This window comes from Anabrus simplex, chromosome 1, assembly GCF_040414725.1.
Source record: "Anabrus simplex isolate iqAnaSimp1 chromosome 1, ASM4041472v1, whole genome shotgun sequence".
Lineage (NCBI taxonomy): Eukaryota > Metazoa > Arthropoda > Insecta > Orthoptera > Tettigoniidae > Anabrus > Anabrus simplex.
This window is the reverse complement of record NC_090265.1, coordinates 1,687,564,877-1,687,587,562: the sequence shown is the minus strand read 5'-3', so window position 1 is coordinate 1,687,587,562 and position 22,686 is coordinate 1,687,564,877. Positions and strand designations below refer to the sequence as shown.

The following is a 22,686-nucleotide window of genomic DNA, read 5'->3' as shown; positions in this document are numbered from 1 at the left end:
AATTAATTTTGTATTGTGCTGTAATACATAACCACATCATCACAAATACATAGTTTACAAAGAAACCATCGCACCTCATTACATACAGCAGTGGTGGACGAAACACTCAGGTCGACTATTACTTTCTCCTGATATAGATGTTGATTCTCATAGGGAATCTGAAATATTTGTCCCGAATGAGTAAATTTATAATACCAATATAAATGGTCCGTTATTGGACATTATAAATTTTCCAGCTAACTCATTCCTGGTTGCCAGCGTTTCGCCCTCGTGTGCTAGGTTGGACTCGTCAGTTGGTACCTAGCACACCTACCAAGACACATGGCTAGTGCATACTGTGGAGGCCACTGTGTAGGCTACTTGAAGCCACCGGCAGTGCTAATGCACTATGAGAGACCTTGTCTCACTACCAAAAATTGATGCCTGCTTGGCCATCAGATGATATAGATGTTGATTCCCATAGGGAATCTGAAATATTTGTCCCGAATGAGTAAATTTATAATACCAATATAAATGGTCCGTTATTGGACATTATAAATTTTCCAGCTAACTCATTCCTGGTTGCCAGCGTTTCGCCCTCGTGTGCTAGGTTGGGCTCGTCAGTTGGTACCTAGCACACCTACCAAGACGCATGGCTAGTGCATACTGTGGAGGCCAGTTTATATAGTAGGCATCAATTTTTGGTAGTGAGACAAGGTCTCTCATAGTGCATTGGCACTGCCGGTGGCTTGAAGTAGCCTACACAGTATGCACTAGCCATGCGTCATGGTAGGTGTGCTAGGTACCAACTGAGGAGCCCAACCTAGAACACGAGGGAGAAACGCTGGCAACTAGGAATGAGTTAGCTGGAAAATTTATAATGTCCAATAACGGACCATTTATATTGGTATTATTAGTTTCTCCGTCGGTGTGAGCTCAAGAGATTGTCCGATGTCAAAGTCATTCCATCAGACAACATCGCGCCTCAGCACAGACTTCTATAGTTCCGTTATTATGAGTTTCGACTTAACGTTTAAGAGCTGCCTTTTGGCGGAGGGTAAGTGAATTAATCAACAGCCAATCATAGGCAGCCGATCACTCCGACAGAGCGCGTTAGACTCCAATTCTGGTTAGCAGTGTTGTCGATTTGTTGTTTACTGTAGCCACGTGCTATCAGCTGTGTGCTGTATTGTGCTCAGTTCTTTTTGCGGTCTTTGTGTGTCTTTGTGCTAGGTTGTTGTTTGTTTATATTTCGTAGTGTAGAGTTTATAAATGATTTGTTTAGTATTTTTAATAGTTTTTTTTTTTTGCTAGTTGCTTTACGTCGCACCGACACAGATATGTCTTATGGCGACGATGGGACAGGAAAGGGCTAGGAGTGGGAAGGAAGTGGCCGTGGCCTTAAGGTACAGCCCCAGCATTTGCCTGGTGTGAAAATGGGAAACCACGGAAGACCATCTTCAGGGCTGCCAACAGTGGGGTTCGAACCTACTATCTCCCGAATACCGGATACTGGCCGCACTTAAGCGACTGCAGCTATCAAGCTCGGTATTTTTAATAATATAGCGTGTTGTATTGCAGTGAATAGTGTGTAACAGGTGATCTAGTTTATATAGTAGCTTAGTTTAATATTTCGTTCGGTAGTAATATAGTAGGTTAATTTTAGGCCCTGTGTGAATTTGATATTCTGTCGTGTCGACGCCTACGTCTAAGGATGAAGCTCCCAAGAGAAGAAAGCCCTTCGGACGCGGTACTCCACTAAAGAGCCAGGCCCAGGAAATTGTTTGTAATGTTAGGGAGTCATTCTTGACAAAGCACCAACAATGGCGGCTAGAAAGAATGAGCTGATTAAGTGGGGGAAAGAGCACAATATTTTAGTTCGTGATGACATGGGGAAGGTGGATCTTATGCATCTCTTGAAACAAAACAAGCCCCAGTGCCCAGTTTATGTGGTGGATGAAATAGCCAGAAGGAACAGGCATAAAGTAGTTCACCTTCCACTATACCATTGCCATTTTAACACCATATAACTGATTTGGATCCAATTGAAGAATTATATAGCTGAGAATAACCAACTCTTCACAGTTTCGGAAGTTGAAAGACTTATTTTCGAAGCCGTAGGCCGTATAAGTGCGGAGGACTGGAGCAACGTTGTGAGACACACAAAATCCGAGATGATTAAAGCTTGGGAGAAAAAGTCTCACAGACAATTATGTTGAATACTTTATTATCTCTGTAGGGTCAAGCAAGAGTGAAACCTCAACAGACGATGAAAATGCCGATAGTGACTCAGAAATGAGTTGTATATTTGCTTTGTAGGATTATTTCCTTCGTTACGGGAAACTGCATCTAAAAGCAACGCGAGATCTTCTACATGGTGAGCAGAAATTTAATTTAATTTTTTCACTTTTTATCTGTTTGAGCATTGACATATTTTTATCTTGTAGCCTTATCCTAAATGTGTTGTGTATTATTGTTTATCTTATGTGAGTCATGTATGTTGCTACAAAGAATAACTGATTATGAACTTATATTTCAGCATTTGCATTTCTGTTCATGTTGTGTACCGTAAATCAGCTGTTTGTATTCGTAGCAGTTTGGTACCACCGTCTGACTTCTGGCTAACTGTCAAGTCGAAACTCATAAAAACGGGACTATAGTTTTGGATCTTCGCCTTGACTTTATGCTGAAACCACAACCAAAAACAACACAACCATGTTGTATCAAATGGTGGAAATTATCTAATCACAAGGAAGATGTAGCAGCTGCACTTCTCAACGCACCATATTCAGATATAGGCCAGCCAGCTAATGTGGTTTGAGAAGACCTTGCCGAACATAGACGTAGTGCCGCATTTAATATCCTGAGAACAACAAAACCAGGCAAACTATATACAGACATGGTGGTGGAATGATGAGGTGCAGGCTGTGATAAAAGAGAAGAAGCATGCCTACAAATTTGGCGGGACACTGGCATTGATGACGACCTCAAACAATATAAGAGACTTAAGACTGAGGCCAAAAAGCTGTAGCTAAAGCTGCTCATTTTGAGGCCCTGTACGAGCATTTTGATACGCCAGGAGAAAAAGGTATTTACCAACTGGCTTGATCACGCTATACCTTAAGCCAAAATACTTGCCATCTAATGATGTAACTTTAAAGCTTTTCAGGTTGTCAAAATCACTAATATACCCGTAAAAAAAATACACTCCGTATTAAACGAAGAATGACATGTTTTGTTCCAGAAGATTCTATCAAATCGCTTTAAATCATGCGCATATATGTAGAACATTGTTTACGTTGCAACAACTTGTCAATGATTAAGAGTTGGTGATATGTTGAACAAGTCATAAAAATCATTTATAGGAAGGGGAGTTAGGGATTGGAATAACTTACCAAGGGAGATGTTCAATAAATTTCCAATTTCTTTACAAGCATTTAAGAAAAGGCTAGGAAAACAACAGGTAGGGAATCTGCCACATAGGCGACTGCCTTAACTGCAGGTCTGTAGTGACTGATAATGACTGTAGTAGTCCTCAAATGTCACCTTATTAACATATTGCAATGTTTATGTACTTATCTAAGCTATTAATCAATTGTCCATTACCTTTGGCACCTGCATCTGGATTGTGGTCAATGTCCTTGCCCAGTCCTGGTAGCTAAGTAGGGAGGGGGTAGTGGAAAATTTTGCATCAACAAACTCTGTTTCGTGCAGGGGGGAGGGGAAGTAGGGAAGTATGGAATGAATTGAAGAGAATCTAGTAAGACATTATTTTTAGTAATAAATAATAACCTCTAAAACCATCTCAGGTGGCAAAAGATGCTGCATAAATTCAGAGAATTTACTACAGATAAGGATATCCTAACACACATTCCAGACATTTAAGTCACAGTAGCCTCCTGAGGGATTCATTACGCGGTAATGCAAAAAGTGTAAAATGTTTTTCAAAAGTTAATTAAGTAGGGCGAAGAGGGGAGAAATTTTTTTTATGTGCATGATCACTGAGGTTGGTTTGGTTAGCTTTTTCTTTTCGTGATGTAAATTTCAATTGCCTCTTCAATATTCAAAGATTTCCTTTTATTTTTGATGCGTAAAATTTTTAGATCTGTGTTGATGTCTGTGAAATTGTGTGAATTGTCATATTTGTGTTCTCCGAAGGCTGAATGGCGATTGTATCTGATCGCATTTTCGTGTCCTTTGTATATTGTGTGGAAATTATGTATTGTTTGGTCTGTAAATGTGCCACTGCAGTAAAGTACTTGAGACATGAATTCATAAACTCTTGTCTTGGCACAAAGGTCTGCATTTGCTAATGTGTCTTTGCAGTGTGTTGTTCATTCTAAAGGCTACCGTACTTTTAAACTCTATTTTTTGAAAATGTTAGCTATTGATTAGCAGCTTATGTAAATACAGAATTTTTTCTGTTTCAAGTCAATAAAGTGACAGTTGAGGACTGCTACAATCATTATTTGATATTAGTTGTTCCTAATGTCACCAAATCTCAATCACTGACAAGTTTATACAACGTAAATAATAATGTACATATATGTGCATGATGTAAAGTGATTTGGTAGAATCTGAGGATGTACTTGTACAACGAAACATGTCTTTGTTTAATAGTGTGTACATTTTTTTTACAGATACAGTATATATTATAGTGTTATACTGTGTTATCATTAATGTTTTCGGCAGACTGAGAAGCAGTTTCTATGAAACACTTTTCCACCTTGTCAATACTTTACATTTTATTATAATTATCTCCCATACATGTTTTGAGAGATCAATAATTATATTGTATTGACAAGGCGGAAAAGTGTTTCATAGAAAAAAAAGTCAATATGGACAAGACTGAACCATCATGATTAAAATAATCAAGACTGAAAAGCTTTAAGTTACATTAACTAAGTCGACGCTGAAAAATACAGCTTCCTTCTTAATATCTAATGTATATTAAGGATGACGCGAACAACATACTCCGGAAACCTGATGCAATTCTGAAACGCTGGAACAGGCACTTTTCCAAGAACTGCAACGAAAATTTCCCGCATCCTCCAACACACAGTGCAACACCAATCTCAGCACCTGGCCCACTTATCACCTGTTTGAAAGTTCAAGAGGTTATCCAGAAAATGAAAACTGGTAAGACCACTGGACCTGACGATTTTCCAGCTGAAGCATGGAAAATGTTTGGACAAGAAGGTGCTGAGTTCACTGCAACTTTATTCAACCAGTTGAACATAGAACAAGTGGTACCACTGTCCTGGTCAACAAGAATTACCATGCCTCCTCGGAAGGGCAAGGGTGACATCAATGACTGAGCAAACCATCGGCCTATTCACCTACTACGTCATGCCATAAAACTCTTGTAACACATCATGGATCATTATTATAAGCTATAAATTTCACTTCTGTTCCATATTGAAGTGCAATTATAAGAAATAAATTGACAACGCCGAGTGTAACACTATTCCAGATACCCGTGCAGGAGAAAATGCGGCCTGGATGAAGAGGTGGCAAACTACAGGTGTTCTCTGCGATCATCAGATACCAATCCACCTAAGTCCAAGGTTTACAGGACACTGTTCGCCCAGTCGCTCTGTATGGCTCTGAATGCTCGCCAGCAACAGTCAAGCACGAATACGCACTTCATATCATGGAGCACAATTTCTATAGTCAACTTATAACAAAAAATGTTTGCCAACAGACACTAAGATCCAACACTACAAAACCGTAACTTTGCTCGAAGCCACTTATGCTTGTGAAACCTTGTTCCAAATTTAAAATAAAAAGAAGAATTTATCAGCTCCTCAAAACTGAAAGAAGGATTATTAGAACTTGCATAAATAAAAAGTACCAGGTTGAAGGAGTCTGGAGAATCCTCCCCAATGAAACTGTCTATCAAGAGACTGACCCAATTACCAGCACGATGAAGAAAATAATCTCTTATTTCTTTCACATCTTACGGCTACCAGAAAACAGGATTTTACACCAACTAGTGAAGAGAAATCTGGGAAAGAAGACAGGAGGGCATTGGATCAAAGAAATTCAAGAGGATCTCAAAACAGCTGGACTCGAAATTACAGATGCAGAGAACAAGAATAACATTATAACCCTTCTTAAGAAACACAAATTTTCAACTGAAATGATGCACAGAAGGCCTGTAGAGATTTCAGACGAATTAAGAACATTACGATCAGAATGACTGAAGAAGTAATGGGCAGTACAACCTTCAAAGAAAAAGTATTCATGGAAGACTCAAGTGGTCCAATGTGGCCAATAAAGTTAATAATAAAAGGAACAAGATCCATTGATTGTCCAATGAAATGTTCGTGAGAGAATGCTTTATAGCACCATAACAGGCCACCAGGTCTAATATGTGAATGGATGATGACGGCAACGACATTAAGAACAATAAAGTAATTTAATATTACTTTTTTTAAAGGATACTGTGATTCATCCGGCAGGAGCTAGATGGGGGTGAAATGGATTATTATGATGATGATGATGATGATGATGATGATGATGATGATGACTTTGGTTCATGTTCCTCGGACATCATCTGGTATACGGTTTGATTATAGTGCAGCAGATACAAAGTATGAGAAATTATAATTCAAGGTCCCTATAGAGGATATGAGGAGAGGGACAAGAGGGCAATGCCAAAAAGAGGATGTGATAAAGGTTATGATGCAAGGTGAGGTGTGTCATACAGCCCCAGCATTTAAGTGGTGGTGGTTACTGTTTTAAGAGGAAGTACAACTAGGCAACCATCCTCTACGTATTTGCCAGGTATGAAAATGGAAAAATACGGAAAACCATCTTTAGGGTTGCCTACAGTGGGATTCAAACCCACCATTTCCCAAATGCAAGCTCACAGCTATGCGATCCTAACCAGATGGTCTGAATCTGAATGACTACCTGTTTTAAACCGTGACTATCACATATGATGCCTTCCAATGTCATATGAAGGTATCTGGAGTGGTGTGGCTTAAATTGTCTCAAAAAGATGGCAGGGACATCAAGAAAAATCGGACAAGGTAAAATTTCACTAATCTGGGTGCAAAAGAAAGGTTAGGAATCCAACAAGGTGCAGCTTGCACAACATCAGAACACACTACACAAGGCTATCAACTGAGATGCGGCCAGTGACAAGACCCTTAGTCTGGATTGGTTAGACAACAGGCTAGTGATAAGATCATTGGTCTAGCTAAAAATTTCACTCCTTCTGTACTGAATACAGTTGAACCTGCTTTATATGCAACTCTGTTCTACGTAATTCTTACTTGTTCGTAATTTCCTTTAGGTCCCAGCAAAATGTAATTTAAAAGCGTGTTAATTAAACCTTATCTATACGTAATCCGTTTATACGTAATTCGCTGTTATACATATTAAGTGTCAGTGAAATATAACCGAGTCCACTTTGCCGGTATCTGGTGTTTACTTTTGAACAGTAGTTTTGTGATTCAGTTGCTTTTGATTAGCCATGGAAAACAGAAAAAGGAAATGTTATACGAGAAGTGGACGCTAATCCACACAAAACAAAAACTAAAATTGCTTCAGGCTTAGGAATTGCTTATACCATACTATGTACAGTAATCAGTAAAAGAAACGCTATTTTGGACGAACTGGGTTCAACATCAGCAAAGCGCAGCCGTCAGCACTTTTCACATGGTTCCAGCAAAAGCAGGCTGCAGTTCTACCAATTAGTGGCGACATGCTACAATTTCAAGGCTTCATCAGGATGGTTGCAAGGATTTGAAGATCGTCATGGAATTACAGGGAGAACAATTTGCGGTGACTCAAAAGCTGCGGACGACGTCATGGTGTAACACTGGAAAGAAGAGGTTCTGTCAGGTATCATAAGCGATTATCAGCCTCCAAACATCTACAACTGTGATAAGACTGGCCTATTCTACAATCTCCTTCCTAATAAAACAGGTGAAAAAGGTGACTAATGCCATGGAGGGAAGAATAATAAAATTCGTGTAACAGTACTTCTCGCCACCAATGCAGATGAATCTGACAAACTTCCTCCACTTGTGATAGGAAAATCGAAGAATCCGAAGTGTTTTAAGGGTACGAAAACAAAACCTACAGAACATGAATCCAACAGAAATTCTTGGATGACTACGCTTCAAATGGAACAGTGGTTGAAAAACTGGACATTAAAATGAAAAAGAAACAGAAGAATATCTTTTTATGGATAGATGTGCAGCCCATCCACCTCAAATCGTTCTGGAGAATGTCCGAGTGGAATTTTTCCCTCCTAACAGTACCAGTGTTCTACAACCGTTTGATTTGGGCATCACTGCATATTTCAAAGTGCATTATAGAAAAATGCTGGTTCAACATTCAGTAACACTGAGTGATGCAGGAAATGAACCATTCTCCATTAATTTTCTACAAGCCATGGACTTTATTTCAGCTGCCTGGAAGCAGGTGTCATCCTCCACAATCAGCGACTGTTTCCGCAAAGCTGGTGTCTTACTAGAAGAGGCTGCTTCTAATGATTATTATGGGGACAAAGTTTTGTCTGGCAATGAGCTAACGCTACCGGAGGGTGTAAAATTCGATACTTTTATGCATTTCGATGATCATCTGGCTATATGTGGAGAACTACCAGATGAAGAGATTATTGCTGATGTATGCCAACAACGCGGTGGTGATGGACCAGCTACAAGCGATAGTGTCATTGGAGATGGAGATAATGACTAGAACCTTGAAACACCTGAACTGAGTGAAGTATTAAGTGTAATCGATGTGTGTAGGCGTTACATCAGTGCAAAAAGTTGTAGTGAAAATGCTTTGAATTAATTACTAAGTTTGCAAAAGGAAGTTTATACTCTTAATGCAAGAAAAGTGAAACAAGCCAAACTATCTGATTTCTTTAAGGCTGGACCACAGCGATGGCAGTGGGTTCCTATTGGCTGGAGCAGTTTGTTATTGTCTTCCAATAGTGCTTGCATCATGTGTGGCCACTGGGCTGCCACATTTTGTGAAAATAACAAAACCATGAAGTTAGAGAATGTTGTAACATGTGGTGGATGTATTCGTGACATGAATATACAGTTGAACCTGGCTTATACGTATATCAAGGGGAAGAGAAAAAAACTACTTGTTGTGGTAGGAGAACTGCATAGTGACAACTCATAGATGCACACAGTTGCTGGGTTATGTTTTTGTTGGTGCGTGGACTACTCTAGTATGTTCGCCCAGGTGTAGAAATAGAGGGAACCAAAGAAGAGCAGAGAAATGTGGTTCGTTTTCTGGTGCTGGAGAACACAAAACTTATCATCGCATGTCTGCTGTATATGGTGAACACTGCATGTCCATGATGAGTATGCACGAGTGGCACAGGAGATTCCGAGAAGGCACACATCAATGCAGACGATACGTGCCCAGGACAGGTCCATTGAGCTATTACTCCTGATGTGATAGGACGGCTTGATGGCCTTATCTGGGAAAACTGACAAATCACGGAGGAAGAAATTCGTGTTCATTTCAGCATTAGCCATGGCTCTGTGCGTACCATTATCAAAGATCACTTGCATTTCCGCAAAATTTGCGCACTGCAGGTTCCGCATCAACTGACGGAGGGACAAAAGACTGACAGAATGGAGTCATGTCTCAGTCATCTGCAGCGGTACCACGAGGAAGAGTTTGCATTTCTATCCCGTATCATCACAGGGGATGAAGCATGGTGCCACCATTTTGAGCCCTAGAGCAAACAGCAAAGCCCACAATGGAAACATCCTAATTCTCCCCTACCAAAGAAATCCAAAGCTGTTCACACAAGTTCCTGTAAAGTCATAATGACCTTATTCTTTGACAGCACGGGCCTTCTGTTTGTTGACTTCCTCGAGCGTGGAACCACATTCAACATGCAGTACTATGAAGACACTTTGCAGAAACTGTGTTGTGCCATAAAGTCAAAACACCCTGGAATGCTGTCAGATGGAATCATTCTGTTGCATGATAATGCTCGCCCCCATACTTCCAATCTGGCAAAGCAATTTGGTTGGGAAACACTTCAATATCCCCTGTACAGCCCAGATATTTCACCTTGTGATTTTCACATTTTTTAGCGACCTGACGAAAGACATTTGTGGACATCGGTTTCATTTGGACGAGGATGTGCAAGATTGGGCGAGGTTGGGGATCCATCAGTGACCTACCTCTTACTACAAAACTGGAACTGATCATCTCATCTCACAGTGGGATAAATGTATTAATGTTTTTGGTAATTAATTACGAATTACACCATTCCATGGTCACGTTGTAGCGGGTGTTCAGTTTTTATTTGACTACGCTTTATATCTTACCAATCAGCCAAACCGTTCATTAAAAAATTATTTAAAGAGCATCATCATCATGCTCTGGAAGAGAGAATATCTCAGAAGCCACAGAAAGAAAGAATCTCCAATATTCTAGGCTGACTTTGAAGAGCAGCAGTTGTTAAGTTTCATCATAGTGTTGGACATGACTGTCATAGATTCAACATTCTTCCTCAGCCATAGGCCTTCTGCAAGCTCTGCAACCATTAGGAGAGGACAGGCTGATGCCATCTGAAAACTCGCACTGCTCGAACCAGGAATGAATGTGACAGCAAATGTAAAGTAAAGAGATACATACTGTAGGTCAATGATTTACTTACTGGTGTAGCCTAACTGCCATTAGACATGTTTTCAAAATACAAAAGTAACTGAAGTGTCGCTTTACAATGAGGAAGAGGTGTTCCATATGCCATAGGAAGGTGGACAGCTGAATAGACCTTCAAATAGCAGTTTTTACACTGCACCGACACAGATAGGTCTTATGGCAATGATGGGATAGGAAAGGCCTAAGAGTGGGAAGGAAGGGGCCATGGCCTTAATCAAGGTATAGCCCCAGCATTTGCCTGGTGTGAAAATGGGAAACCAAGTAAAACTATCTTCAGGGCTGTCAACAGTAGGGTTCGAACCTGCTATCTCCTGGATGCAAGCTCACAGCTATGCGGCCCTAAACGCATGGCCATCTCACTTGGTACCAAACAATTAAAACAGTAATGTTTATGCATTCCTGTATTTGAGATGAGTAGACAAAAGTGACACTAGAATTATAACAACAGATCATATTAACCAAGAATAATTTTAACTCAAAACTCTGCTCTGGTGTTAAAAGCACATCTGAGATGGAGTTCATGGAATTCAAGAGGAGACAAATCATGCCTGCATTTTCCAAGCTTGTAGATCATAGTCCAGAAGCATATGATGGTCACAACGTTCCACTAAAGAATGCACTCAGCATTTGGCACCACAGTAGTGAAGGCTGTAGTAGGGCAATGAGGTGGAATCGCAACACCACTCTATTCCACTGTGAGCTTCACAGGCATCAAAATCAGTCAGAACCCTTGAAAATGCTAAATGCCGTCTTCAGTGAAACTTCAGGAACATCATATGCTCCTGAACCATGGCCTACAAGCCCGGAAAATATAGATGTGATCTATAACACCGGCTGTGAAAGCGTCAACTGCTATATCAAGAGGAGACAGACAAGAATAGTTCCACTTAGAGCATTAGCTCCTGTTATAGTTTTGCATATGCATTACAGACTTTTCCCTAGACAACTAAATGGCAGAATAATGGAATTTAAGATGCAACATTTCAGAAATATTAATATAGAAGCTAAAGATTCAAGGTAAATCCAAACATGAAAGTAAAATAGAAAATATTCTTATGGAAGTATACCTAGATCAAGGCCTCTCAAACGCCCAAAATCTCACAAGTGCAAACCAAGGTGCAGAGGTTCTGTGCATTGTGCATCGGTCCAACTCGGCTCAGTTCGGACCAGCGTTTTGTCTCTGGGCGACTCGGCTAAGGTCAGCTCAACTTGGTTCGGATGGAGCGCTGCACAGCAAATGAGAAAGGGGGAGACATGCGGAGGGAGCGAGACAGGCGAATGGAAAGTGGGAGACAATGCTATTGCTCAAAATCGAGGAGTGGGGGATCTGCACTCTGGTCAACCTAGCAAAGTCGTCTTTCGCACCTTGCGCCGCGCAAGGCATCAGGGCATGTACTCTGAGAGGCCCTGACCTAAGGTAGAAGAAAGTGGAAAAGAAATGACAGAAGTAGAATAAAGTGGAAACTTATAAGGAATTACAAAATTACTATCCAGGAGAATAAGGATGTCCATATGAACACAAAAAAAAGCACGGATGGATAACAAAAGAAATTCTTGCTAGCTTCACAATCAGATGAATACAGTATGATCAGTTCAATGTCTCGTGTATATTCCTTATTTCTTAGAATCATACACACCAAAATATACAAGAGGAGGAAGTTTCACATATGGCCAATTGATTTCCAGAATGGTGTTGGCATATTAAATATTCCAACACAGATGTAGAGATACGAATACTGATGGTCTCATATTAGCCTACTTGCTTCACAGGCTAGTGCAAAGCTTCTGACTATTAGAAGATGAAAGACTTCCACTAACTGGTATTAGCCAATGGAAATTATGCAAGAATTCCTATGTCTCATTCCAGCCAAGACAGTAATGTTTTTAGGAATTTTGTTCCAGCATCCCAACAAAGACTAAATGCCTTATTTTTGAGGTGAATTAAGTAATGCATTGTTTTTAAATCCTCGCCCTCCCCAAGCCCTCATCAATTTTAATATCACAGCTCAATTTTAAATAATGCAGTTGCATCTGTTGTCAACTTCTGCACTTGCACATTTGCTTTCCAGCAAGTACAGGCCCATATAGCCCAGCGGGTTGTTATTAAGGTTGTATCAGCAAACATGTGGTTTGTATTCAGTGTAAGAGTTTGTGATGGGACCTACTGGGCACGGTTTAATTAACTAAATGTTATTACAGAACTGGATTCTCGTTTCATTTGAAACTGCTTTTATTTTATTTATTTATTTATTTATTTATTTATTTTATGCCTTTGTATGTGGCGAAGTTAAGGCTCACAGCCCTCACACTTAACCTAAATTTATGGAGTAATATTATAATTGTTATTTTTAATGATTAATATTATCTAGCCTATCTACATCTACATCACCTAACAATAGTTTTAATCACGCTTGCACTCATACACACTAACATTTATACAAGCTGATCACATATTTAAGAGGAAATCTCGACAAGACCGTTTAAACGAGACTGTTGAAGTGCTATTACGTATACTGACAGGGTATGTGTTCCATAGCCTTGCCCCAGACACTTGGAAAAAGTGGCTGTATACAGATGAATGATTAACCGGTACCATAAGGGTAGAAGTTGATCTGGTATTATGTCCATGGATAGACGAGAGGAAGTTAAAATGTGAGGATAGGTATTCAGGTGTAGATTCGTTCAAAAGTCGAAAAAATAGTGTCGCAGTATGTAAACTCCTTAGTTGATCAATTTTCAGCCAGGATAGCTTCTCATAATAAGGGGAAATGTGTGTCCTAAAGTTCAAAGAAAATATAAATCGTATGCAAGAGCCCTTTGAAGTTTCATAGTTTGTTCTGCAGTTTCATCGGTTAATACGACATAACAGCAATAAATTATTGGAAAAATGAGAGTTTGAATGTTTTATTTTCATGCTGTGTGGAAGAATGGATTGTTTCATTTTTAGGGGGTGAAGAGATGCATATACTTTTCTGCAGACACTTGTTATATGGTCATTTCAGTTTAATGTGTCACTCATGACAATGCCTAGGCCTAGGTTTTTTACAGACTTCTGAAAAGGTATAGCTTCACCACAGAGCATGAGGGTAGGCTGTTGTATGATGTTTAGCGCATTTAAAAGTCTAGATTGTCCTATTATGATTGCTTGCATTTTCTTCGGGTTAATTAACAGGCAGTTCTCTTTAACACACGATCTTATTGAATTTAAAGTCGAGTTCATATGGTGGATTGCTCTGTCAATGTCGGGGACTTTAAAGTGTGAGTACATCTGAAGATCGTCAGCATAAAGATGATAGTTGCAGTCGTTAAGATGAGAAGAAATGTCACTAATATAGATTAAGAATAAAAGAGGTCCAAGAATAGACCCTTGGGGATTGCCAGATAGCTTAGTCCTCCATTCTGTAGTCTTCATGTTTGATACAACTCGCTGTCATCTGTTTTTGAGGTATGAGCCCAAGAGCTGAATAGCAGAATGAGCCATGTGAAGTTTTTGTAACTTAGCTAACAATATTTACAAAGTCAAACGCACTGCTAAAGTCTAGAAGGATAAGTATAGTCAGTTTTCGTTCGTCCATAACCCGTCTAATGTCGTCCGTGATTTTGATTAGTGTTGTTGCAGTACTGTGTCCTTTCTTAAAACCAGACTGTAAGGGATTAAGTACAGAACGTTTTTCCAAGTATTTAACAATTTGTTTATACATTATCTGCTGTGAGGATGCAGACAGGTCGGTAGTCAGATGTATTGCTTGCAGGAGAGTTTTTTGGGACAGGCACAATGAGTGCATCTTTCCATTTAATTGGGATTTTGCCTGTAGTAAGACAGGTATTAAATAAATGCGTAAAAATGGGCAATATTATATCGATTATGTAAGTCACGAATGAAATGGGAATTTCATCAGCTCTTGCTGCGTGAGATTTTATTGAAATAACTTCCCTTCTTACTTCATGCTCTGTAACGGTATCAAATTCAAATACAGGATGGACTGGGGATTGTTGCCTTAATATATTGTCAATGGTGTTTCGTACTGTCGTTGTGTCAGGAGTGAGACGTTCCATGGAGAAATATGTATTTACTATGCCAAGAAGGAAATGCTATTTCTCAGACAATCAGAAATACCAACATCCATACATTTATGAGTTTAGCAGTATAAATATCATAACTTTTGACCAGGTTGTAAACACCTGTTGCTCAATATGGGTTCCAACAATCCCTTTAGAGAAGTCTTGTTGGAAGAAAGATACGAGACCAACATAGGCCTACATCAATATTAAGGACATCTAATTCACTGATGAGAATGCTGTAATACCAAATGAACTGCAATATACAATAGGATATAACAGACAGAACTGTCCATAAAAGTTTCAAAAGAAAAGGTCACAAAATTCGACAAAGAAAAACAAAAAATTCACACCAAAAAACACATGTAACTCTGCACAGGAAAGACAGTATCATAGAACAAGTACTTCAGTCAAAACATCTAAATGCTGTAAGGTTAACCAATGTAACATAGACCCTAAGCATGAAGAAAACATATCAAAAGAACTTGGGAGTCACAGACAGATATAGAAAAGATAGTCCATCAGCCTCAAATAACAATCTTACTAAGTTTTAAGGCAATTATTCCAAAACACCAGTAAAAATCAGATCTGAGATATTCCCTCATCCGGTACCATTATAACTGATAGCACCTGTCACACTGTTGATGTCAAGGTTATGTTGAATTCATTTAGTAACTAAATGCATAAAACAAAGTAGCATAAAGATACATATACAGACAACAGGAAACACTGACATAAAAAGAATCCTAAAATTACAAAATGACTTGTTTAAAAGTCAATTTCCTACATAAATGAAATATCACAGAGAATAATATATTTATTTACCTTCCAATTCCAGGTTCCGAATTTGCTTGGCCCACACCTTCCATCCTGGAGCTCATTTAAGTAAGGACAATATATATTAAACAAAAACAGGTATCTTCAAACAATCCCACGCCTACAATTATGAAAACAAATCTTCAAACGTACATATTTAGCAGATTTATACATCCCATACAACGGCCATTTTGTATGTTATGTATATAATATGAAAAACCACTGCCTTTCAGTCAGTACCTTGCGAGTGCATGGCAGAAATGAGCAAAAATATTAGTCGGTTAGAGTGGACTCGACAGTTAATGAAGAGGAGAGGAAAGTATGAAAATACGTTTTCCTCATTATATAATTTCCAACAATTTACATAATTTTACCAAATGACTTTTTAATATAGCAACGTTTCTTCGTGAAGTCAATCAATCAATCAATCAATCAATCAATCAATCAATCAATCATCAATGATCTGAATTTAGAGCGGTCCCCCAAGTGGCAGATTCCCTATCAGTTGTTTTCCTCATATTTACATTTATTTATAATTGTTTCCCTAGCTTTTTCTTCAACATTTTCAACGAACTTGGAAATTTATCGAACATTTCCCTTGATAATTTATTCTAATCCCTTACTCGTCCTATACATAAATATTTGTCCCAATCTGTCCCTGACACCTCGAAACATCTTTCTTCTTGGTATTTGTATTGGTATTGGTATTTGACACCCACTTTTAAGAATTGAACACTTCACAACACTATTAACCACAATTTATGATAGTTAATAAAAACTTTGTAGCACAATTTCTATAGCTGCCAAAAACTGTAAACGTCTTGGTAAATACTGTATAGGGGTCTCACATTAGTATGTGTGATTAATGCAACTAAGCAGAAAGTATTTTTTTTATACGCTAACCCGATAATCTCTAGCAGGAGTGAGAATCAACATGGGTATAACAGTGAATAAACATAGGAGAAAGCACGTGGACACGCCCAAGTGACCCATCTTGGCGTCTTGATACCACACGAACATGACCGGATCTAAAATTGAGAATAACAATAGGAAATGAATCATCAACTTTGAAGGAGATAATTTTGGGGAGGGGAGAACACGAATCGGAGGGTTGAGATGTAGGTAGTGATCAAGGAATATGTGAAAAATACCGGAAAAGTGTGTTATTACTATCGACGTGATATCCTAAACCTGTAACGAATGAATTTTGGTCTGGCTAACAGAAGAATGACGCACCAAACCACGTGTGATAGGAATGACAAAAGATGGTACCAGTGCAACGAGGGTCGCATTATCTGCAGTAGTTAAACGAATCCAGAATTGGCGGAAAGTACAAATGAGAAGTGGTAAGTTACGGGTATTAAGGACATGACTATTAATGAGAAAGCTAACATATTGAAATTACTTATAGCATAATTTTAGCTTCATCCAGAAACTTGTTTAATATGTATAATATCTCCGGGGTAGGGTTAGAAACAATACAGTCAACACTTGTTGGAAGAGGTAGTTGTAATTGTATTAGCCTTGTAAACAACCGTGTTCGAGAAGGATTATATAACGGACATTGTAAAATTAGATTATTTGAGTCCGCATCAGTTGAACCACATTGACATATAGGCTGGTTAACAATGTTGAAGCGATATTTATAAAGTGGTGTAAGGGCATGGTTGAAACGTAGATGAATGGTATTGACTTTATGACGCCGTATGTAGCCTATGTTGTTTGTTTGTACCAGTGTGTAGTAGGCAGAGAGGGTTGGAGTCTGTGATAGAATTCCCCTTTTATACAAGCGGTTTCATTCCAGAACGGCTGCCTTGATGATGTTTGATTTCTCTTGAGTATAGGAATTAAATCAGTTACTGGAACCATAAATGTCATGGGAGGGGTGGTGAGCAGTGAAGCTTCTTTGGCGGATTTATCCGCTTTTTCATTACCTGGAATGTTTTAATGAACCGGAATCCATATAAGCGTAATATGTACGCCAGATGTATGTACGTCATATAGTAGCTGCTTAACATTATATACATACCAATTAAGCGTGAATTTAGAGGACTTGATAGATTGTAACGCTGATAGGGAATCTGTGAAGATATTGGCATTTGGAAATGAATCGGTTTTTATATACAGCACTGTTTGTCTGATGGCAATGAGTTCTGCTGTGAAGATAGAGATTTATGAGTTAAGATTATATAGTTCAATGTGCTGAGTTCGTTCATAATAAAACGCAGCACCTACTCCACAGGCATTCTTAGAGCCATCGGTATAGAAATTATGGTCAATGTTGGAATATTATATACGAAATTTTTTAGAGGTTGATGAAAAAAGTAGATAACCTAAATGGGAGCATATCAAAACTAGCAGCTGTAGCTTTTATAGTTGTTGAGTTTGTAACATATTTGAAATTAAATTTAATATGATAGGTTTGGCAGTAGAGAGAGATGTCTGGGTTAGGTTGGAAAAAAACGTGAATGGCTGACATAGAGAAGTGCTTGTTTTTTTTCTTCTGAATAAATGGTAAAAATGCATTTTTTCAGCGGGGTGTTTTGTGATTTTTAATTGGTGAACCTAACATTTACTTGGCGACCGCGACAGGACATCATTAATAAAGGAAGAGCCCCGTAAAAAAATAGAAAACCTCACGAAAGTAAGGACCGTAAAGCGGCGGTTATTTACACGCGTATACAACGAGGTTATCTCATCGTTACAAGACGGTGAACCAGACACAGAAGAAATTCTGGTACAACTAGAAATCCTTCAAGAAAGGTATGATACTATCGCTAATTTATATGGATTGGTATTTCAACAAATGATAGATGATAATTGTGAGGTTAATCGAATAGCAGATGAGGAAGAATCAACTGATGAATATAGACTAAATTCTTGAGCTGTAGGGCTAAAGCAACAAGATTTTTAATACCACTGTGCCGGCTTCCTCTATCCATAGTGTAGTAAATGAAAATATAGCTGAAAGAAATAAATACAGGCTTCCAAAAATATAATCGAATAAGTTTTCTGGGGAAATAATTGACTGGTTATATTTTTGGAGTCAGTTCCGTAAAATACACGAAGATGAGGACATGGGGGAGGAAGATAAATTCCAGTATCTCATTCAAGCTATGATAGAAGGTTCTAGAGCGTACGAGTTAGCCACAAGTTTCCCCCCGACTGCCAACAATTATCATAAAGCGATAGACAGTCTTCAAGCTCGATTTGGTAGGGAGGACTTCCAGGTAGAAGTTTACATTCGTGAACTACTGAAGCTAGTTTTAACCAGTGCAGTAAATTCCACAGAAAACCAACACTTAGTAGTTTATATGATAAATTAGAATCATATCTCAGGTCTCTGGAAAGTTTAGGAGTTACTACAGAAAAGTGCACTGCAATGCTATACCCCTTAATTGAATCATCCTTGCCAGAAGACTTACTAAGGGCCTGGCAAAGGAATACTTTTTTTCAGATGTGATTCTGTCTCCAAAGATCGTTTGAAACAGCTTATGGCTTTTCTCCAAATTGAAGTTGTTAGTGAGGAAAGAATTTCATTAGCAATGAAAGGGTTCAACATTAATACATCCCACGGGCTCAAGATTAAGGGAAGCAAAAAACCAAGGGAACCTCTGAACCAAATGTCCCCACCGTTTCTGCCTTGTTCTCTACTGATATTTCTAAAATACAGGAGTGTTTATTTTGTCTTAAACCTCATCCAAGTTCAGAATGCATTAAAGCTCAACAAATGACTGTGGAGAAAAGAAGGAAAATCTTGAGTAACAAGCACTGTTATTTTAATTGTTTAAAGAGAGGTCATCAAAGTAAAGCTTGTAAATCCATTATCAGATGTATTGTTTGTGGTGGGAAGAATGTGGTACTAATGTGTTATAAACTTGGTAACAAAGACAAAGGAAGTGTTTCCAAAAATAATTTTGAGGGAGAAAGAAAGTCGATTAGTGAGGATGCCACTCATGTAGATAAGACTATGGCTAACGTCTCTTGTTCTCCTGAGGTATAGTTGCAAACTCTGGCAGTTGTTGTTATGGGTAAGGGTAAACAAAAACAGTGCGAGCGATCATTGATACCGGGTCTACTAAATCTTACAATGTGCGTGGCCTAGCTGAACAAATGGGGTACCAGTCAGTCGGAAAGGAAAGTCTAATACACTCTTTGTTTGGTGGAGTACGTTCCCAAGAGGTAAAGCATGATTGTTACAACATAAGTTTAAGGAGATTAGAGGGAAAACTATTCCAAGGAACTGCAAGTTTTGAGCCAAGAAATAATCTGCGAAGATGTCCCATATGTTAGGAATGGTACTTGGAGTGATGAGATAAAGGATCTGAAGATTTGTTTAACAGACGTATAAGACCGAGGACCCATACAGATTGCACTGGGGGCAGATGTCGCAGGTGAATTGCTTACTGGGAGGACACATCAACTAAAATGTGGTCTAGTTCTAGTTGAGACTGTTCTAGGGTGGACACTAATGGAAAAAATTATAAGTAATAAACCCAGAAGGCATGCAGCGTCACTGTTGGTGACATCATTGTTTTCAAAACAAACAGAAATTTGTGATCTCTGGGGCGTAGAAATTCTTGGAATTGCTGATCCTGCAGAAAAGGAATCTACCATCGAGAAGAATGAACGAATTAGGAAGAATTTCCTTGAGACTGTGAGGCTGAATGAAGACAACAGATATGAAGTGTGTCTACCTTGGAGCGAGCAACATCCACCTCTTCCGGACAATAGCGAAATAGCTCAGCGCAGATTGAAGACAGTCACCAAGAAACTACAAGCTGAACAGCATTATGGGGGATACGATGGCGTCTTACGAGATTGGATGGGGCAAGGAATTATTGCAATGGTACCCGCAGAAGAGCTGGCGAATGGCGGACACTATTTACCACATCGACCTGTCTTGAAAGAGAACAGCACCACCAAGATAAGATCTGTATTTGACGCCTCTGCAAAACAGAGGAACGCTCCTTCTCTAAATGATTGTATTGAAAAAGGACCTAACCTTATAGAGTTGATTCTTAGTTCATTACTGAAGTTCAGAGAAAATTATATTGGAGTCATCGCCGACATAGAAAAGGCATTTCTTCAAATAAGCGTCCATCGTAGAGACCGTGACTTCTAAGATTTTTTGGTGGGATAAGGAAAGTATAGAAAAGATGAAAGTGTTTCGTCATAATAGAGTTGTTTTCGGTCTTGCATGTTCTCCTTTCTTGCTGTCGGCAACAATAGAATTACATTTGAACGAGATGAAAAGAGAAGCAATTGATAATAATCCCTACTTGGTTCCGACAATAGAAAGGCTGAGAGAATATTTCTATGTGGATAATTGTACTACAAGTGATAACAATGAAACTGAGTTCAATTCATTCATGAAAGAGGCAAATATAATTATGGAGAAGGCATATTTCAACCTGCGAGGGTGGTAGTATTCTCACGACAAAACAACTGAAAACCTGTCACAAGTGTTAGGACTCGTTTGGAATAAAGAAAACGATACTATTGAGTTGAATCTGGCACATGTCATTGATATCATACCTGATGTAATAACAAAGAGACAATACTAAGAGCTGCTCATAGAGTATTAAATACTATCTATTGGTTTTTCATGTCCTGTATCTCTCTGCCCTAAATTAATTCTGCAGGAACTTTGGGCTTCTGAGCTGGACTGGAACACTGACGTAAATGAATCGACAAAGAAAAGGTTTCTGAAATGGTTGGCAGAACTACCTCTCCTGGCTGAGATTAAGATTCATAGATGTCTGAATGGAAGGCCAGCAATGGTCTACAGTGATAATGGGACGAATTTTCATGGCGTCTGTAATGTCTTGGAAACGATTCAGTGGGATCAAATTGTTCAATATAGTTCTGCAAATGAAAGTGAATTGAAATTTAATCCTCCCGCTGCACCATGGTGGGGAGGTTGATTGGTGTTTTCAAACAAATGCTCAGGAAAGTTCTGGGAAATTCGTGCATGTCGTACCAAGAAATGATGACAGTCTTGTGTGACTTCTCGGCCGCTTGCCTACCTGTCCAATGATGGGAGTGACCTGATGGCAATAACCCCTGCAATGTTTCTGCAAGAGGTCGAGGAGGTTGGAATGTTCGATATCGACATGATAGGAAATGTAAGATTCGACTAAAGATACAGATATAGAAGAAACTTTAAGGTTGAGATTTAGGAATGAATATCTTGGACAACTAATTCATAAGAACCATCCCACAAAAAAATCAGTACAAACCCTTCGTGGATGAAGTAGTATTAGTAGACGATGACAACCCCATGAGACTAAATTGGCCGTTGGCAAGAGTGATGGAAGTTATCCCTGGCAAAGGTGGTGTTGTGAGACTTATTCGTCTGAAGACTGAAAGAGGGGTACTTGTGAACCGGTGCAGAAGGTATACCCACTCGAAGTGACATCTGCAGAAGACCACGCCTTCAGACAATTTAAGCTGAGTGAAAAGAAAGAAAGTGACCTAAGGACAATAAACTATATAAACTATATAACTACAATGGCGGCAGTGAAGAAGTGCATGTGAGAGAGCTCCGTAAACCACCTAGCAAATCAGCAAGTTTAACTGCAATTCGTGTGTACTAGGTCAAGTTTCATAACTAAATAACACTCAGTTGCTACATACATTCATTCACAACGTCTCTAAAGTCATTGAACAAGCGGATTTCTTCATTCGGAGAAAAGCTAAACGACATCCAAGCTCGCTTCGAGAAAGCAACGCGCGCCGCCAACAGCAGTGCTACCAACCTCGGCGATGTTTCCCTAGACGCACTCGCCCTTGAGTTCCAGTCTTTCAGAGCTGCTGTCACCGAGGAGCTCAAGGAGGTGAAGTCCGAACTTACCCAAATGCACAACCAGATTTCCAAACAGGACGACCTAATCGACGAAGCAGAGCAGTACAGCAGGAGAAACTGCCTATTACTCCACGGGGTGGCAGAAGCTCCGAACGAGGACGTCTATGACAAGGTGTTCGGTGTTGTGAAATCCCACCTAGGAATAGACTTGACATTGGACAATTTAGATCGCTGTCACAGGATTGGGAAACCAAGGAGAACAACAGCTGAGGTGGTGACGGGAGGGAAGAGGCCCATCATAATAAAGTTCACGCGATATCACGAACGTGACCGTATCTGGCGTGCAAAGAAATCGCTGAAGGGAT

The 22,686-nt window shown here is 39.2% G+C and overlaps 1 protein-coding gene across 1 annotated transcript in view; it reads right to left on the bottom strand.

Moving 5' to 3' along the window:
• Positions 1–15,667, bottom strand: part of kel (kelch protein) — a 162,303-nt gene extending 146,636 nt beyond the window's left edge. The window contains exon 1 of the mRNA XM_067138413.2: positions 15,523–15,667. Coding sequence (XP_066994514.1) covers positions 15,523–15,578 — 56 coding nt within the window. The 5' untranslated portion in view covers positions 15,579–15,667. The remainder of the gene's footprint in view (positions 1–15,522) is intronic.
• Between the last annotated feature and the right edge of the window lie 7,019 nt (positions 15,668–22,686).